This window comes from Pogona vitticeps, chromosome 7 (assembly GCF_051106095.1).
Source record: "Pogona vitticeps strain Pit_001003342236 chromosome 7, PviZW2.1, whole genome shotgun sequence".
Lineage (NCBI taxonomy): Eukaryota > Metazoa > Chordata > Lepidosauria > Squamata > Agamidae > Pogona > Pogona vitticeps.
Window position 1 is genome coordinate 286,262 of NC_135789.1, and position 20,076 is coordinate 306,337.

Below are 20,076 nucleotides of genomic sequence, written 5' to 3' on the forward strand. Positions count from 1 at the left end.
ACGATGTCCCGGAGGGGGGGCCGGCTGGGGGGTGCTGGAGCGCTGGGGCTGCAGGGCCGCCCGTGGGGAGTGGAGCGCCTCCGGCCGGATGCCATAGGGCATGCCCTGCAGCGGAGGGGTGTTCATCCTCACTTCACCCTGGGTGAGGTGGCCCAGGGACACCGTCTGGGTGACGCTGTGTGGGGGCATGATCACGGACTGCTCTGGGTGCATGCTGGAGATGTACTGAGGCACGGGGATTCCCGGGCACGGAGACCCCTGGATCCCCAACATGGCGCTGTTCCCCGACAAAGCAGGGGAGGAAGGACCGCCCGGGTGACAAGCCCTGGGGAACTGAGACGGAGAGTGGCCACTGGTCCGTGGGGAAAGGGGCTCCTGCTTGGTGGCACTCAGGTGAGGCCCAGCCCGCTCCCCGGGGCCTCCACCTCCGGCACTCACATGGTTGGCCTCCGGATGCATCTTGACAGACAAGGAGGCGTGATGAGGGCTCACGCCGGGGCTCAGGCTGGCTGGCTGGAGAGTTTTCGCCTCCCCTTTCAGGGCAGCTGGGTCTGGAAGCTTTTTGTTGGTGGAAGAAGCTATGCCCTGAGGGAGGACCATCTGGTTGTGGATGAGGATGGAGGGTGTGTTGGCCGACTGGGAAAGGACTTTGACTGGGCCGGGCTGTGAAGTAGGGGCCTGGACCGAGTGGTGGGCTGGCTCTGACTTCTCCAGACTACTGCTCCGCTCTTGCTTGATGGAGGTGAGGATGGGGGAAGGGCTGTATGGCTGGGTTCCCAGTGCCAGAGATGGGGCAGATACACTCCCATACCCCACCACTGGAGCCTGAGTGCCCTTCTGGATTGCTGGAGAGGAGCCGAGAGGTTCTTGCTTGATCTGAGACTTGGAGACAGACTGCTGGAACTCAATGTCCACAGCGCTCGCTGGCGGGATCTGGCTGATCTTGGCGCTGATCCGCTGAGGGCCTTCCGTTTTTTGCCCCGAATAGCTCAGGAGGACTACGCCTTCAGAGGTGTTGACACGCAGGCCTGAGCTGGATCCTGTTTCCACGGGACGGTCTTCAATCACAGACATAGACCCGGGATGGAACCGACTGTTGTCGTTGGTACTTGGCCTCTGCTTGTACTTGGGCGAAAGGGCGCTGACAAGGCAGGTCTGGGGCTGAGGCGCTTGCTTTACCAAGGTGATCCTGGGGGTCTCTTCAAGGTCAATGCTATGGGGCATCCTGCTGATCACAGAGGTGGCTTTGGGGGCAATGACTGAAATGATCTTCTCTTTCTCTGGGAAGACCGGGGCCTCTGCGGCCGCCAGTTCCAACGTGTTGGGGGCCGGGACTGCTGGCTTTTCATCCGAACCAGCTCTAACAGCCTCTGCGGGAGGATGGACAGAGGCCTCCTCCAACCGAGGAGCGCTGACAGGCTCAGCGATGGCAGCCGTGACATGTGTGGAGGCTACGCCGGCAGCACACACATACTTGGGCTCCATCAAGATCTTCCGCAAGGTGCTGGAGTTTGTGTCTATGTCCGATGCCTTTGTGTCGGGAGGCAGAGCCGGCGGTGGGGTGGAGCGGGCCCGGGCCTCCTCGTGCTTCACAATCCACTCTGTCACCTTGGTAGTGCTGGAATGAAGTGGAACCACCCCGGCAGGGACAGGCGCTGGGAACTTCATGGCGGCCAAAGGCGTAACGGTCTGCAAAGGGGCGCTGGGGAGAGTCACAGGGGTGTTGTCAGGTGTGGAGCGCAGCTTGAACCCACTCGAGCCCACTTCGTCGGCTGGAGGGGAGGGAGAGTGACGATCCAACGGATCAGGAGCTTTGCGCAGAGGGCTGCTCTCCGTGGTGGGTTTGTGAGGCATCACATCTAGGGTGGCCACCTTGCTCACGTCAGGGACACCCACTGGGGAGGCCGTGGGAGGAGAATGTGCCCCCTGACTGTCCTCTTTCATGGCCCCTTCGGGTTTTCCTTTGGCATCACTGGCAAGAGGAGATTTGCTTGAGATGTTTTCCGGCTCCACTGTCCTCATTTCCGGAGCCTCGCCTTTCTTGCTCATGCTGCGCTTGCGTCTTGCCCGGGTGACCTTCTGGCGGCCACGCTCTTTCCGAGAAACCTCGGCCTCCTGGATACTTTCTGCTTCCTGAGCTGAATTTGAGGATTCGCTGAAGCTCACTTCTGCCTCCTTGCTTTCAGTGTCTGCTGCAGATCCGGGGACGGGTGGGCCAGGCGGCTCCACAGACCCTGCTTCTGCCTCAAAGATGTTGATAACCGCTTGATCCGTCTCGGGCTCCATCACCTCCTCTCGTGGAGGCGCCAACACCAGCGGTACAGCCGGTATGTCAGGTTCTGGCTCAGCCGGATACGTTGGGGGAGCAGGGAAGTTCTCAGCCTCTCCGGAAATGTCGTTAATGATGGACCCAATGGCGGCAGCTAGTTCCGTTTCACTAGCCTGATGAGCAGGTTTGTCCCCCTCTTCCTCCTGGCGTACCTCTGATACTTCGGCCGCCTCTGATACCTCGGCCGCCTTGTAGGGGGTGATTGCTGGGCTTTCGGTGAGCTTGGCTATGTTCTCCACTGCCCGCTCCAGCTCGATCTGCTTGGCCAGCTGATCGGCCTCAGGGGAGTGTGTAGATTCACACTCTCCTTCTTGGGCCACTTCCTGAAAGTGGTCTTCGGGATCATTCTTTACGAAGGAGGGCGACAGTTTGTCTTCCTTCAGAGGGCTTCTGGTTTTGGGGGGTGAGGCTGGCAGAGACTCCCCCTCCTCCTCGCTTGGCCGGAGAGCACCTTTGACTTCATCCACGTTGAGACGGATCTCAATGTTCTTCAGGCTCTTCATCAAGGATGCTTTGTCGACCGCTTTGACGTTCCTGGATCGTCCCCTTTTGGCCTTTGTCACTTTCTCTGGGACAGGTTTCCGTTCTAAAATCTCAACTGGGCAGGGGTCAGGTGGGCTTTTGTCCACTTCAACATCTTTCCTGTCTCGCTTCGGTTCGCTGGCAAGAGGCTCCTTCTCCACCTTGGGCTTCCCGCTGTTTTCACCCACATTCAAGCTTTGGCTGGGAGATTCAACCGTCTCTTCAGGCTCCGGGGAGATCTCGGCCTTCAGCTCGTTCTTCCCTCTCTTGCCTGAGGGGCCGCCGGCAGCTGATGAGTGGCCGTGCATTAGCTTCTGGGATCTGGGGGACCTCCATCCCTCCACAGGCTTAGGGATTTCGACCGTCTCTTTCACTTCTGTTTCTTCGGCCTCTGGCTGTGCCGGTTCGGCTTTGATGGGGGAGATCTCCTCCTCGGGCTTGCGGCGGGCCTTGGGAGGTCTGCCTCTCCTCGGAGGAGTTGGCACCGTTGTGGCATCGGGAGGTTCTCGTTCCACTCTTTTCCTGGTAGACCTGGTGATCTCCACGGGCTCCTTCACAGGGGAGGGTCCTTCGTGATCCCCCGTGGTGGCATAAACAGACCTGACGTTTCGACGTCTGGTTCGGCCTACCAGCAAACTGGGCTCAGGGGTCTCTGGTTCTGTGGCAGCACCTGGGGATTTTGAAGCATTCCGGGATCCCTTCTCGGTTTCTACTTTCAGTTCCAGAAGTTTCAGGGCTTCCCCACGGGGAGAGCCGGACCTTTTCAGCTTCTCGCGATCAATTCTTTCACTCTTCCTTGTAACAGGCTTCTCCGGAGCACTGGCCACAGACGACTGGACGGGGGTCTTGCAACGTTTGTTCTTCGACGACTTCTTGTCTTTTACAACAACAGGGGGCTCAGCTTCTGCCTCCGTATCAGAAATGGGAGGTAAAGCTTCAGACGCTGCTTCCGCCTTCTGGCCCGCGGATGGCTCCAAGTTCAGAGTGGGTGACAATTCTTCCTCTTTCACCTCAGGCACATCCTCGGACTTTGTGACCAATTTGGGAGGTGGTGAGACTGTTTCCCGTTCTGGGTCAGTGCTGATGTCTGCTTGGGAAAAAGAAGATCCCGGTGTTGGTGGCTTGGTATCCAAATAGGAAGGATGTTCCACAGATACAGAGTCACCTTCAGCAGCTGCAGCTGGAAGAACCGTCTCTGTCCTGTTGCCCTCTGCGCCTGGCCGGGCTTCCGCCTGCACTAGAAGTTCTGTTTTCACAGGTTCCAGGAGCTCCGGAAGAGGCTTTGGCTCTTCAGCAACAGGCCCGTGCTCTGGTGGCTTCTCATCTCTTGAAGAAGAGGCCGCCTCCACCGGGAGCTTCTCATTCACCACCTTCTCAGGTATGACCAGTGAGGAGGCTTCCTGTTGTGTAACCATCACCCCGGCGGCTAGCCCAACAAGCAGTGGAGGTTTATGCTCTGGTTCTTTGTTCTCAAGCACAGCTTCAGGGGTCTTGGGCCGATTTTCCTTCTCTTCCTGCTTTTCGGCTTCTTTGGGCTTCTGGTCTTTCTCCTTCTTCTGCTGCATTCGAGTGAGTTCCACAAATCGGCTGTGAAAGAGAACCACTGGCTCTGGCGTGAAGTCCGACAGGCTGTTGGTACCATCCAAAGAGGTCTGCCTGCCATACAGTCGGCCAGAGAGGAAGTCAAGGTCATCTTCTTTTCGCTCCAGATGCTGTAGGCGCTTAGAATCTTGTTCAAAGATTGAGCTGTGCAAGAACCGAGAGGCAAACAGCTCCTGCCTTTCTTGCTGCTCCTCCTTCTGGTCTTCTTTTTTATCATCCAGCTTCCCTTCGGAATCTGTCCTGATCTTCTTCTTTTTCATGTACCATGAAGGGATAGGCCTTGGCGCTGAGTCTACTTTCTCTTTGTCCTTGTTGTTTCGAAAACTAGCAAACCTCGAGTCCCAGTCGAGAAAAGACCAGTTCTCTTCTCTAGATGATGAGAGAGATTTCGCCCTCTCCAGCAGTGCTTTTGTGTCTGGGGTGATGGTCTTGTCCAGTGCAAAAGAATAAAACTTATTCCGTTCTAAAGATGTTGGCAGCCTTTCCTCTCTCTCCCGGAGCTTCTCTTCCCTGTCCCGCAATAAAAAAGATAACCTGGAGTTTTCCAGTAATGAAGAGGTCTTAGGAGAATGGGGCTTACTATCACCATCATCATCCGAGTCTGAAGGCACCTCCCCGGGCTCCAGATCCCTTACGGACCGCTTCCGTATGCTTTTCCTTTTGACAATGCTGCTCGGAAAGCTAATCTCCACTCGGTTGGGCTCCTGTTTCACTTGGGCTTCCCACCGATGGGATTCCTCTTCTGTAGTCAGGGTAGATAGCTTTATTTTAGCCATTTCGGCCATCTGCTCTCGTCGACTGGAATCGTAGGGGTTAAATTTCAAGGCCTCTTCCCTGACAGCCACATTGGAGTACGGAGGGCCCTTTTCTTCCGTTTTAGGCGATTCTTTGGTTTCTTTTAATGGCACTGAACGCGGGGAATCCAGCATCTCCTCTTCCTCGTGGAAGTGGAAGGGCCGGAGACCAGGGGAACAGGCCGTCCTCTCCGAGTCTTCGCTCACCTGCCGAGAGCTTCGGTAGTTTCTCTCTCTCTTGGTGCTGATCTCAAAGTCAAAAGCATCGGAAGATTTCTTCCGCTTACTGGGAGGGGAATCGTCGGTCACATCCTGAGGGGGTTTTCCCACTTCGTGCACCAGGCTGCGCCTCTCGTACTCGTCGAGGTCTTTCTTGGGGCTGCCAAACTTCTCATGCTTCGCAATCTCCATTTCCATCTGCTGCTTCAACCGGCGGCTGAGCTCCATTTGCTTCCGATAACTCTGAGTGTGGTCAATGTCGATGGGGATTTTCTCCTCCATCTCGGAGGGGGGAGGCTTGTCTTGGACATGCTTGTGGTCAGATGCTTCCTCTGGAAGGCTGCAGTAGCTTTTCCAGGTGTCCTCTCTCTCTGCTCCTGGATCTTCTAACAGCTGTGTGTGCTTGTGCTGCAGTTTCATCAAATTTGCCTTTCGAGAGGGGATCTCGGGAGCTTCTGTGGCCTCCTCCATTGTGTCTCCCAACCGAGCGGCCAGGTCCAAACTGGGACGAGAACCAACGCCTCCGGAAACACCTGTCGGCTCTTGAGTATCCTTGGGACTGGCAGCGATGTTGAGCCTTTCCAGTTTGATCTTCTTGGACTCCCGTTTAAGCATCTCTTTCCTTGGGGGTTTTCTTTCCGATTCACCCATCGCATCCATCTGCTTCTTGGAAACCACCCGTGCGTCCTCTTCCTCTTGACTACCTCTTTTGATTTCCATTTTTTGCTGCTTCTCAGGCTTGAGGTTGGCATCAGCAAAGCGCCTCTTGCGAGCCTCCAGCTTTTCCAGATCGACGGGATTGGCCACCTCGCTGGACTGATCCACTTTCAGGTGCTTCTTGGGCTTCAGCTTCCCGTCCTTGTCCACCATTTCAATGTGACTGGCAAGCACCTTCTCTTTGGGTACCTTCGTTCGGACGGGTTCCAGTTTCAGCAGATCTGACTTGATGGGCTCCATCTGAGAAGCCTGCATTTTGGGCTCAAGGGAGGGAGACTTCACGGCATCGTTCTCCGGCCGCCCTCTTAGCTTCTCCAAAGCCGGCTGGTCCATGACTTTCCCTTCCTTTTCTTTCACGCGTGTCAACACCACGCAGGGCATCAGCTCCAGGCGGTTCTTTGCCGTCCCATCTTTGTCCAGTCTTTCCCGGCTGGGTTTGCTGCCACTGCCTTTCACTTTCTCAGGACTGGGCTCTTCTTCGTTCTCTTCAGCCTCTGAGGATGGAGAGCTGGGAGAAGGCACTTTGGCCTTGCGTTTCAGCTTCTCTGCCTTTTCCCTTTCGAGTTTTTCCAGCTTCTCTTTCCTCGCAAGGCGCTTCTCTTTGTCAGGTCTCTCTGGCTCAAAAGCACGCTCTTTTTCTGTTTTTTCATTTTTGGGATATCGCTCGAGGCGTGTTTTGTCTGGCTTCTCATAGCGCGGGGGAGAAAGCGAGCTGCAGCTGCCACTCCGCTCGGAAGACCGGCTGTAGATCCTCCGCTCAGAGTCACTCTGCAGCCGCTCCGACTGCGATGGAGACACCCCAGGACTCTGCGGCCGCCGAGAATGAGTAGGACTCTGGCTCCTCTCGATGGGCCTCCTTTCATGGTCACGGTCCCGATCGGATTCAAACCTTTCACGCTCCCGCTGTCTGTAACTGTATTCCCTTATGTCCTGCTCGTAAGGGTCTCCACGGTAATCTCTGTACTCCCGTGGATCGTCGTAATACCGTGGGTCATAATAGTCTCCTTGGTAAGGATCCCAGTCTGCATAAAATTCCCTGCCACGGGCTGGATAGTCTCTCCGAGGGTCTTCTGGATAGGTCCCTGGCGTCCGAACAGCCTCGTAATAGGTACGATCAGCAGCATAATCATAAGAACCTCTTCTTTCATCCCTATCAAAGCAAGAGTCATTAATATTTTAGGTCAGCCAAGGTGGCTGCAAATACAGGCTCCATCAAACAACAAATTAAAGCATGGCTCTTTTCTAAGCTGCCAGCAAAGACTTTAGTTCTCTTCCTGCTTATTTCACCATGGAAGACAAGATGTCAAGGTTTTCAGGGAAGCTTGTTATGTGACTTTTTGGGGGCGGGCGGGCAGGGGGAGGTCACTCTTGACAGCAAATTAGGGAGGAGATAAGAGCTAACTTCAGCAGGAGATGCTGAGCACCTAAAAGGGCTGTGCAGCACCAGGTTCTAATCAGAGAATGTGGAGCAGTAAAAAGCAGCCAAAGACAAGGTATACAAAGCCCAAGGAAAAAAAACTGTTTCTGCTTTCTATAAATCAAGATTCCTGGCCATGGAAGAAGAACTTCATCATCATCATCATCATCATCATCATCATCATCATCATCATCATCATCATCATCATCATTATTGTAGTAGTAGTAGTAGTAGTAGTAGTAGTAGTAGTAGTAGTAGTAGTAGTAGTAAAACAAACTGGCAGCAGAATAATGATATGTTCTGAGCCTTATAAATGTCTAGGCAAAGGGAAATGGTTTGTAGAGACAAACAGCACAATCCGGCAATTCTGACACCCCTCCCCTTTAAGAAATGAGAAATATTTAACTGCTCTGAAAGATAAGAACTGCTTTATATACTGTTTATAAGAAAATAAATAGCCAACATTCATAGACACTTCTCTCCTTAGAGAAGCACATGGTATTACACTTGGGGCTTATTCAAAATGGTCAATATTTTATTTTTATTATTTATCAAATGTTTCAGCTACTTGCCCACTTAAAATTCAGAAGCCACAAGTCTCTCTTAAACTAGGGATGGTTTTTAAGGCCCTCAGCATAAGGTGACCCACCCAGTCCTCCAGCAGATGCCCCGCCCAGAGCACTTGCCTCCTCTCGGCCAGCATTTCGTAGAAGTCTCTAATGTCTTGACCCGTTTTCTCCATGGAGTGATAGAAGGCCAACTGGCTCTCACGGTTTGCAAAATCCACCTGAGAAAAACAAGGATATTTACAGTCTTATGACATAAATGAACATCCAGTCATGGAAAAGTGCTGCCATACGTCTTTAAAATAAGGGGAAAGGCACTCAAAATCCCATTAAGCAAAACTTTTACATCAGAAGAACGGCCCAAATCCAGGATGCAGGCTAATTTCCATGGGGTACAAATGTCCCCCAAGCCAGATAAGGGCATGGTCAGGCTCTATACTCACATGGCATGGCATTTATGATGGCAGGAGTCTTAGGTGGCTACAGAACCCCCATCTGACCCCATCATGGTCAGCCATCAAGCAGACACTCCCGGGCCTACAAAGGCAAGCAGCCACTGTCGACTTTCCAGTGGTTAAAATTAAGGTGGTCTCCTCTGACTGCCTTTTGTTAAAAGACCCACCAGACAATTCTCTCTGTGCACACAGATGCCGGGCAATTTATGACACATCCACTTATTTCTCAGGAAGCTTCATAAAGACTGCCATGCCCAGTTTCCCATTGCAAATCAAACAAGGCATCCCAGAACACTACCTCACTTCCTCTGAACATGGGAGTCTGAAAGGTGCTTGGTAACACTTCTGAGGTTTTACCAAAAACCTTTTGCAGTTGCTGACTCTCCAGGAAAAGCACAGCAAAAGAACGGACAGTCTTTGTGTTGGGGCGTATGCTTCAAAATTACCCAACCATGTAGATTTTGGGTCTACATTTTGTGTAGTTTAACAATTGTGAAGCACAGAACACATCTTCCGTCTGCCCGCCTTGTCACTGGCTTTCCATGCATTTCTGACATACTCAGCAGCTCCTGTGTGTCTGCGTGCGTACACACCCGCACAAACAGAGCCACAGGAGAGACACCTTCTCCAAAGTGGTTTGACAAGCTGGGCAAAGTGCAAGGCCACTTCACAGCCTTGTCCAAGCAGGGAAGTCCTCTCCGTGTAGGAGAAACAGGCCCTGCCTTAAATGAGGAAAGCACACAAACATTTACTGAGCCACACTTTGAACTGGCCACACACTTAGCGACACCCAGGGACTCCCCCTGGCAAAAGTCCTGGATCCAAGGCAGCCCACAAACACAGACGGACATGTTCAGGAATGGTGCTGGGTGCAAAGCAGCCGCCCACACACTCGTACACGTGCAAAGATGTTAGTGACACAAAGAGCAGCAGCCAAAGAGCTTGGAAAGAAAACAAAAAACCAAGCAAAACAAATGACAGACAGGAAGGAAGGCCTACAAGGGGCAGCTGAAGGTGCCCTCACCCCTCTGTGAAGCAGAGACGGGGGCTGACCACAGCAAAACTAATTGCCCACCCCCACCCCTGGGGAGTCCCAGGCAAGGGACCCTGGGCCATTCCCTGGCTGCCCTATCAGGTTCTCCCACTTGCTCCTGAAGAGGTTTAATTTTGCAGACCTTAATTTTATTCCCACCGATTTTCCGCCCCTTGGTGTCTTTTACAGCTGCTTGCGCATATTCAATCTCTTTGTAGAGAACGAGAGCCATGCCTTTTAAGCGGTCAAACACCACCTGCAAGAACAAAACAAAAACAAAAAACAAAACAAACCAAAATAAGACCCTCATCCACAGGACGGAAAAATGAGTCCCAGTAAATGGCGGTGGTTTGATAGGAGGGGAGGGGCAGGGAGGAGAGGGAGACCCTCAACGGCCACAGAGGAGAAGGGAGTCTTCGGCGTCTCCCGCCCAAGGCAGCCTGTACGGCAACCGGGACAGCGTGAGGGGCCAGCCTGGATGGGGCATTTTGTGGTTTGAGGAGTTTTTATGCCTTTATTTTGTTTTCGTGCAATTTGCTAATTTCACCTGGGAGGAGAAGTGAGGTTTTAAACATCCTTCAATTTGTTCTTTCCCCCCCTTTTCCAGGAAAAGGACGACAGGGATGGCTCTGCCCAGGGAGGGGTTCAGCATCCTCTTTTCAGAGGCAAGTTCCACTGAGACAAGGCAAGAGCTCAAGCGGCCATTGGAAGGGAAAGGCTCGTCCAAGCAAGCCACCAGGCTCCTCCCTCTTGTGCGGTGCGAGGAGTAATGTGGGGCTCTGAGCTGGGCCCTCTGGCTGAGGGCTGTTGCAAGATGGCCTGGGCAGGTCCCTAAGACTTGGGCAGAGGGACTCGTACCAGGGGCTGGGAAAACCTGCCCCAGGGGATTCCTGCTGGCTGGGCGCAGCAGAGACCTTTGCCCTTTGTCCTCTCCCTCCCAATTTGCCCTGGGAGTCAAACACCACTCGAAGAGCCTTTTGAGTGATTTTACACCCCTGGACTACCCCACTCGTGGCTTTTGGCTGGCTGTTTTGCTTTGTTTTTATTATGATCTTGCACTGTTTTTATCCTCTGCTGTTGATTCTACCGTAGACTGTTTTGTTACCATTGTGTGTGGCTTATCTGATACCCTTTTTAATGTACTTCGGACTCATCCCAGAGAATGTTGCTACTGGGCAGCTTGAAAACATGATACATGAAATATGCCACCTTCCATAATACAGCATGCCCTGTTCCTTAAAGGATGGTGTGATGCTCCCTCTGTTTCAGGATCTACCCAGAGCCTTCCCTGCAAACTGGGCTTAGCGCTCGGGGAACTTTGCATTTCTCAGGTTGAGAAAGGGGTGTTAATGCCTGCGCCATAGTTTTTAAAAAGCCCTTGGAAGGAAGGACAGGTTCAAGCCAGACAGAGACAGAGAAAGGACACAGCTGGAATGGGGCTGCTGGGAAGGACAGGGATGTGTCGAAGAGGAAGGAAGGCAGGAGAGACTCATGCTGTGTGTGGACCTGCTCCTCCCCACCTACCTTCACCACGGGACCGTAGCGGCAGAAGTGGCGTGTTAAATACTGATCCGTGATGTTGGTCGAAAGGCCGTCCAGCCACACGCAGTTGGTGGGCATACTCTTCCCAAAGCCCAGCTGGACACAAAAGGGCAAAAGCTCCAATCAGCTGAGAAATTCACATTCATCTCACTGAAAACCCACTAACTTTCCCACTGCAGGAAGGTGGGAGCGCGCGCTAGGCTGGGCTGGCTTTAATTCAATGTCAACCCTCGAAGCGTCTGCGGATACAAAGCCCTGCCTATCCCTGCTTAGGAAAGCATCTCACTCTGCCCAGGCTACAGGCAGGCCAGGAGGGCTCACCTGCCTGGAGCCTGGAAAGGGAAAGGATCAGGGAAAAGGCCAAGACAGCCTCAACTCCCCTCAGGCTGCAGGAACCTGGCCAGGCCAGGCCACTGAGAGGCACTCGCACCTCCTCCCCCCCCCCCACCAGGATCCACAAGGAAAACAGGAAAGGCCCTTCAGCGATAGAGGCAAGGGACTGCACCCTCGCATTTTCTGAGGCTCCACGTCACGGTCCAGCAACCTCTTGGAAACAGGGGGTTTACCTTCAGCCGGTTGTTTCCCAGATACTCTCCATCCATCTTCTTAATGGCTTTGCACACACTTGCAATGTCACAGTACTGCAGAAATGCATACAGAGGCACGCCGTTCACCTTCTTGATGTCAATATCCTGTTGGGAAAGGGAAGCATTGTCTAGCTTGAGACAGAGGCAAGGCACGGGGAGCGCTCCACCGAGGTGGCAGCTGCGCCAGGCGGCAAGGGCCTGCTGGCCAAGGAGAGCCACAGGGAAGGCCTGGCTTCTCGCCTCTTTGAGGGCAGAGCCCCTCTGGGGATGAAGCTGCCCTCCTCCTCTTCTTGGTCCTCCACTAGAGCAGGTATCAGCATATTATGACTGCGCTTGTTGGGAAAGAGGGGAACCCTGACCTATCATATTTGGAGGACATCAAGTTGGAGAAGGCAGGCCTCATTCGGAACCTGGCAAGACAAGGCAAAGAGCTAAGAGGGCTCAGCAGTGCCAGGTGTTAGGGAAGCACACCTACAGGGCAGGGGAACAGCCACCATTCACCCTCAGGCACAGCATCACACTTTGACGAACAACAGCAACAACAATATAACAGTAGACGGCTGCTCAGCAAGGTATCTCAACGTAAACGTGGGTAGGCACTCTTTCTCCAGCAATCTGGTCTGAGGACTTAAACCTTTCTGGCCTAAAATCCTGAGGCTGGGATGAGTTTAAGTGGGCAGAAACTTCTGCTCTGCCCACCTGCTCCAGAAGCCAAGCCCCTGGAAGAACGACTCCTCTGCCCAAGCCAGAAATGGAAGCCAGACAGCTTCTCCTCTGCTTTCAAAGCAACACCTCTGCCCTCCTTGCGAACACTAGCCTAGAGATTCAGGCCTCTTAAAGAGGCTCCTCAAGGAAGAGGACATTCGGCACTGGACTGTTCTGGGAAGATGAGACACTCATTCCAGGAAGGCTTCTTTCCGCAGAAGCATTGCATTTGTTTCAGGCAATGGGTAACTAAGACAAGCCCTGTCCACAGAGGCTCACCTTGAGAAAATAATCCTTTCACCCTCTCCGACTGCCAATTAAGCAGCCCTTATATACTGTGCTCACAACCAATATGGAGAGGACTTCCCTCCTTTTTCCTGCCTTGGGGAGGGAGCAGGGAGGAATTAAAAGGCTCAGCCACATTTGGCACAGAGAAGTGGCAGCCCAAAAAGGCCACTGGACCCAAGGCCCCTGCTGGACACACCAAAAGGAGGAGCCCTCGGCCTGTCCATCTCTAAGACCTGAGGCACCCACCACGATCCCTCCAAAACGCTGGAAAATGTTGTGAAGGTCATGATAGGTGGTGGTTTTCTCCAAATTGCCAATGAAGAGAGTTCTTGTTGCTTTCGGGTGGAATTCATCAAACCTTTCATCCAAAGGTCGAAATTCATTCTCACTTTCTGTTTCTGAATGTAAAAAAGAAGAGAGGTTATCTCAACTTCTGCAACGTTTTTTCCAGATCAATCATCTCCCCAATATTCCTGTGTCTCCTGTGTCTGTATCATTCACATCAAATGGGTTGCTCTCCCCCTCCCCCGCCCAGCCCGGAAAACAACTCTAGGTCTAGTAATGTCAGGAAATTAAGGGCTAGGACAGTCCGCCAGTCTCTAGGAAACCATGGCAACTTGAGGAATGCATTCCATTAGTGGCCCTAAATTGAACAGACTAATCTGGAAGGAAAGCTGGTAGAGCAAATTCAGACTTGATTCGGCTGTAATATGCGATTTTCAACTATAAAAGCAAATATCTAGATGTAACTGGTGCAGACCGGACTGCACCAACTAACATGTGGGCTAGAACGGGAAGCCTCCTGCTGCAGCTTCTCCCCTCCCTCCTTTAGTCCTCTAAAAAAGAAGCACACCAACAATGGGTGCCTTCTTCCCTGACCCCACCTCTGAAGGGCTGGTCTCAGGCCCAGCTTGTGCTGAGGGGCTCGAAACCCGAGAGGAACTCTCCATCTGAAGGGGCTCAGCAGGAGCCAAGGTAAGCCACAGAAGGATGGAAAGGTGATCCTGCGGCTGGCTTTCCTCTCCTTCTCAAACAAGGTTTTCTCACAGATGGGGCCTGAAACAACAGCTAGGGAGTCTCTGTCTGGGCTACTCCAAGGATCACGGCACAAAAGTGAGCTGGTTCTAGAATTCTCCGAAGCTGCTCACCCCCCCCACACACACACCCCAGGCCACTGGGTGGTTCTAAGTGTTCTTCCTGGTGTAGCTGTCCTTTGGTCACACTACAGCTTCCTTGGCTTCTCCTAGGGGCCCCAATCGCTGCCATTCCCAAACAACAGCAGTCCCTCCCTTGCACTCACCAGGCCCGATCCAGGCCGTCACTTCAATCTGCATGCCAAAGAAGAGCTTTCCCTTGGAAGCATTCAGGGCTTTCTCCTGGTCTTCCTGCTGCCGGAAGAAGACCAGCCCGTAGCGCTCTTCGGAGGCCCCGTGGATCTGCACCGAGGTCACCTTCCCATACTTCTTGAACTCATGGAACAATCCATCTTTAAGGCTGGTATCTACACCCCAAGGAACAAACCAGAAGATTCATGTTTGTGCTTAAAAATGATGGCCCAGCCCACGCTTCTCTTTCACCTTAGATGTGGGTTGAAAAGCACACCGGTAAAGCTGCTGGTTGGGTTTGGCCAGCACCGCTCTCCAGCACAGGCCCAGAATTCTCTTCCTCGCCGAGAGCCTGTTACGTTCTGCATGCCTCTAGTGAGTCTGTGGGTGGCACCAGCAGGGAGAGGGGCCTAGAGAAGCTTTTTGGAGGCCAGAAGAGGGCCTGAAGAAAACTTCTACTGGTCAGAAAAGGCTCTGAGCAGATCCAGTGATTCTTGCCCCTCCCTTCTCTTGATATAAAATTATATCAATTATTTGGTGGGAGAGGGTCCTTTCCCTAGGATCCTGCCAACACAAATTTACAGACATGCTCTGTAGAGGACCTTATCTACTCTGGATGTTCAGCCTAAACATTCAACCACGCTTGGGCGTAACATAGCAAGTCCCAGTGCTGGCCTGCAATTATCTGGTTTGGGGTAACCTTGACAATGTTTCACTTGTGGGTCCCCTAAGACGGCCAATCTATTCCAAAAATGGGACAAACAGCTCCATAAAAGAACACCAAGTTTTCTTTGCAGAGCGATTTACCATCTCATTTTTTTCCTGAAATTTCTGAGCATGTATCCCAGGAAACCAGAAGATTAGGCCCATCAGAAAGAAACCTAATTTGGCGGCGGATGAAATTGGCAACTATAGGCCTGTCGCCAATGTTTCTTTCTTAAGCAAAGTGGTTGAGAGGGTGGTGGCCGACCAGCTCCAGGCGCACTTGGACAAAACAGAAGCCCTGGATCCATTTCAGTCGGGCTTCAGGCCGCACCATGGTACAGAAACGGCATTGGTCGCCCTGTGTGATGACCTGTTGAGGGAGGCTGACAGGGGCAAAGTGTCCCTGCTGGTCTTCCTCGACATCTCAGCGGCCTTTGATACCACTGACCACAGTATCCTCCTGGGGAGGCTCTCCGAGTTGGGAACTGGCGGCCTGGCATTGGCCTGGCTCCATTCCTTCTTGGAGGACCACCCCCAGAGAGTGCAGCTTGGGGAGAGTGTCTTGGCCCCGTGGAGTCTCAATTGTGGGGTTCCACAGGGGTCGATTATCTCCCCAATGCTGTTCAACATCTATATGAGGTCGCTGGGGGGGTGTCATCTGAGGGTGTGGAGCTCGGTGTCATCAGTACGCTGATGATACTCAGATCTACATCTCCTTTCCATCTACAGCAGGAGATGCCGTTCTGTCCCTTCAGCGCTGCCTGGGGACCGTACTGCAATGGATGCAGGAAAACGGGCTGAGGCTGAACCCGGACAAGACGGAGGTGCTAAGGGTGGGTGTCCCCACAGTGGGGGGTTTGGGAAACTCCCTCTCTTTTGGGGGGGTGACCCTCCCTGCCAAGGATGGGGTCCGCAGTTTGGGGATCCATCTGGACCCGGCGCTCACTATGGAATCCCAGGTGGCGTCCATGGTCCGAACCGCCTTCTACCATCTTAGGCGGATAGCCCAGCTGTGGCCCTATCTCAATGTGGGGGCCCTCACTACCTTGGTACATGCGCTTGTAATCTCAAGATTAGACCACTGTAACACGCTCTACGTGGGGCTGCATTTGAGGCTGCTGCAGAAACTTCAGGTGGTGCAGAATGCGGCGGCCAGACTTCTCAGTGGTGTGAAAAAATACCAACACATTTCACCCACTCTGGCCACATTGCATTGGCTGCCCATCCGATTCCGCATCAACTTCAAAGTGTTGATGCTCATGTATAAAGCCCTAAACGGTTTAGGGCCTCGATACTTGGCGGAACGCCTGCTTCCACCAAGATCTACCCGTGTCACTCGCACGAGCCAGGAGGTGAGGCTGAGGAGCCTAACGCCAAGGGAGGCCTGGAAAGAAAAGACAAGAAATCGGGCCTTCTCGGCGGTGGCTCCTCGCCTCCGGAATAACCTACCCCCTGATATTTGCGCGGCTCCCTTGCTGGGTATTTTTAAAAAACAACTAAAAACACTGATGTTTCGGCAGGGCTTTCCTCGTCAGCCAATTCCTGATTTCCCCCTTTCTCCTTTTCCTAGTGTCTGTCCCATCTTGTCCAAAGTTTTCCCCTTACATAACATTGTTTTTTAATTATATTGTTATATTTTGTTGTAAGCCGCCTAGAGTGGTCTTAATTGACTAGATAGGCGGGATATAAATAAAATAAGAAGTAAGATACAGTGAACCCTTGACTTACAGACGGCTTGATTTACAGACTTTTTGAGTTACAGACTTCTCTGGCTGCCAAATTTAGGTTTGACTTGCAGACTGAGATTTGACTTACAGGCCAGAAAAAAACCAAAATGGAACAAAAACGGCCTGTTACGGGATTAATCGGTTTTCAATGCACTGTAGGTCAATGGAGACTTGACTTACAGACTTTTTGACTTGAGAACCGCCTTCCAATACGGATTAAGTTCTCAAGTCAAAACCCCACTGTAATAAGAGGAAAAGCAGAAACAGATGGTGCATTATGCTAATACATGACTTTTCTGCATTACCTTATGCAGAATTCTGATACATTTTAAAAAGAAACACACCTGTACCTACAGTGGTGCCTCGCACAATGGGTGCCTCACACAACGATGAATTCACACAACGATGGCTTTTTCTGATAAATTTGCCGCCTCACACAACGATGTTTCCTATGGGGGATTTTCACACAACGATGTCTCTTTTCCCTCATTTAAAAGTGCCTTAAACTGTTTGAAACCTGTTTTAAATGCTTGCAATCGTTAGCCCACCTCCTGAAACCTATGCAAACTTAATTTGGTGTTGTTCTGAGTCGTTGTTAATTTTTGTGGATTTTTTGTTTTTCCCTCATTGAACTCTATTGAACTGTCCGTCCAATACATTTCAATGAGAGAGAAAACAAAAAATCACAAAAATTAACGAAGACTCAGAACAACACCAAATTAAGTTTGCATAGGGTTCAGGAGGTGGGCTAACAACAGCAAGCATTTAAAACACTTTTCAAACAGTTTAAGGCACTTTTACAGGAGCGAAAAGGCACATCGGAAAGAGCTTCAAAAGCAGGGAAACGGAGATCAAAGAGCCCTTCCTCCATTTGATCCAGTAGATCCATATCATTATTTTCTGGGATGTTACGAAATCTCAGAATATTTGATGCTCTGTCCATTTCTATTGTCAATGTTGCTTCTTCGTATTTCTTTAAGATTTCTTGGGTTTTGTCCTTTTCTTGTTTCAATGCTTCTATTTGTTGGCTATTTTGTGTGCTTTTCTGGACTAGCTGTTGGATTTGTATTTTATTCTGTTGGACTTCCTGATTTATTTCTGAGATTTGGTTAGTTAATGTAGTTATCTGTTGATTAATCTCTTCCATTTTATTCTCTAACCTGGCTTGGTTTGTGCCAATCGTTTCTTCTATCCTTTGTTGATTTATTTTTATGTCTGCAAACATCTCTAGGATAGATTGCATTTCTTTACTCTGTTGTTCCTTTCGTATCATATCTCCTAAAATTTTCTGCTGAGCTGGACTTGCTGTTGTTGAGGATGCATTGGAGGAGGCTCCTGATGATGTCCCCGCCTTTTTTACACCTTTGGTTGTGCTAGTACTCATTTTCTGAGACTCCTTGCAGTCCTTCCTCTTCAATATATTTTTTCCAGTATTATAAATCCCACATATTCTCAAATATTACTTGAGAGGGCAAATCATAACCCAAATCAATTTTCTTTTAACATAGTATTACATAGTATTACTAATCTGTCCCTCTTATTACAGTCAAGTATTTGTTTATAACCTTTGTATTGCTATCAAGTACAGTATTTATTTATGATATATATCCAGGATTCAGTTTAAATTTCTAGTTCTTTGTGTAGGTCTCCTTTTAGTATTCTTTCAAGAAAAGTTTTATTTGTACAGTTCCAAAGATCCCAATTGGATCTTATTAATGGCTTTCAATGGAGAAAACAAAAAATCACCAAAAATTAACAACGACTCAGAACAACACCAAATTAAGTTTGCATACGTTTCACAAGCTGGACTATTGATGCCAAGCATTTAAAACAGGTTTCAAACAGTTTAAGGCACTTTTAAATGAGGGAAAAGAGACATCGGAATGCCATTCAAATTCATTGAGTCGGCTTCAATACATTTGAATGGAGGAAACATTGTTTCACTCAACGATGTTTCCTATGGGGATTTTCGCTCAAGGACGGCAATCCGTTCCTATTGGAACGGATTAACCGGTTTTCAATGCATTCCTATGGGAAATGGTGTTTCACAGAACGATGTTTCACACAACGTTGATTTTTTTGGAACCAATTAACATCGTTGTGTGAGGCACCACTGTACATCTGGTGCCTCTTGCAGGCTAGAAATATCTTCCAGCTCTCAGTGATCACAGGAGGCTCCTGATAAGACTGACACTGGGACACAGCTGAGGAAGCAGTGCCAGCCCAAGGGGTCCTTCTCTGGAAAAAAATTGCAGGCTCCTGCACTGGCACAAGGAGGCTTGTCTGCAACAATTGGATCAGCACCAATCTATAATTGCAGTTCCAGGTGAGGCAGGCAGACAGTTCTGAACAGACACTCCTTCCATTTAAGGTAGGGACACACAATGCTGACATTCATCCCACGCCCTTACCTGTGGATCGTACTGGAAGATTCTGGACCTTAATCCCAAAACTTTTGCGGGGCTCATCTTTCTCCAGAGATGGAAGCAACTGGGAGGTGGGTGCCGGAACAGCCGTGGACTGAACAGAGCGGGCGGGGGACTCATCACTTGAACTGCTACTGGAGTCACTGCTGTGGAAACAAAAAGAGCAATGAGAAAGGGGCATCAGACAGCATAGCAGGCATACTGCTTTGGCAAGCCGTCTAGGACTGGTGACCAGTTCAGAGTGAGACCCATGAGACACCACTGAATGCTAGGTTCACCCTGAAAACACAGCAGAGGAGGACAGAAGAGTCTTCCGAATAGTATTGTGCAATCGGATGCCTGCCGGTTCTCATCAGGGGCAGAGCTGCTTGAATCCACTATACCCCACTTTTGCAATTATAAGCAGTTGGGTTATTCTCATTTCTCCAAACTGGTGGAGCCACTTTTGCTCTCATTCTGTGCTCCAAAGAAAGGCAAGGGAAAACATGTGGCAAAAGGAAACAACGGAACAGGTTGAGAACCCCAAAAGGTAAGAGAAGCCCATCCCATCCACACCCCATTAATCATACTAGGAAAGAATACCACATTTCAAGACTTAGGTTTCTGAATCCGAAGTGCCTTTATTAATGGAGTGAGTGGACACTTGTCTAGCAGAAATCCTCCAGTGACTTCTGAAGGAAAAAGGGACCAGGCCAAGGTTCAGAACCACATCTGGGCCAAGAAAGCTGGAAGCCTCCTGCCCCCTGAGAGAGGAGAGGAAGACACATTCAAGACTCTCACCTTGGCAAGAAAGAAAACTTTCTGGCCACCAAATCTGCACCTCCAAACAGCTAAGAGGAGACGAAGGAGACAAAGAAGTGTGTTTGGTAGAGGGTGCGCACGTACAGGACAAGGAACTAAAGACCAGAGGCATTCTCATGTTGAGTGAGTGGAGGGGGCAAGGCCTGTAATGAGGTGGCCCCTACCACCTACTGTTCTTCTAATCGGGGTGGGGTGGAGTTGGTTGGACCACATGATCCCAGCTACCAGCCATTCCAAGAAGTCCCTGTAGACTGCCTTCTGGATGAGTAGAGCAGGAGGGTGTTGTGTCCCTCCCCTCCTGCCTACGAGCTTCCCA

At 51.0% G+C, this 20,076-nt stretch overlaps 1 protein-coding gene across 1 annotated transcript in view; it reads right to left on the reverse strand.

The window, feature by feature from the left end:
- Positions 1 to 20,076, reverse strand: part of SPEN (spen family transcriptional repressor) — a 55,816-nt gene that overhangs the window by 5,396 nt on the left and 30,344 nt on the right. The window contains 8 exon segments of the mRNA XM_072977382.2: positions 1 to 7,333; positions 8,287 to 8,387; positions 9,797 to 9,910; positions 11,179 to 11,292; positions 11,763 to 11,888; positions 13,023 to 13,174; positions 14,077 to 14,277; positions 18,945 to 19,105. Of these exon segments, the coding sequence (XP_072833483.2) occupies positions 1 to 7,333; positions 8,287 to 8,387; positions 9,797 to 9,910; positions 11,179 to 11,292; positions 11,763 to 11,888; positions 13,023 to 13,174; positions 14,077 to 14,277; positions 18,945 to 19,105 (8,302 nt within the window).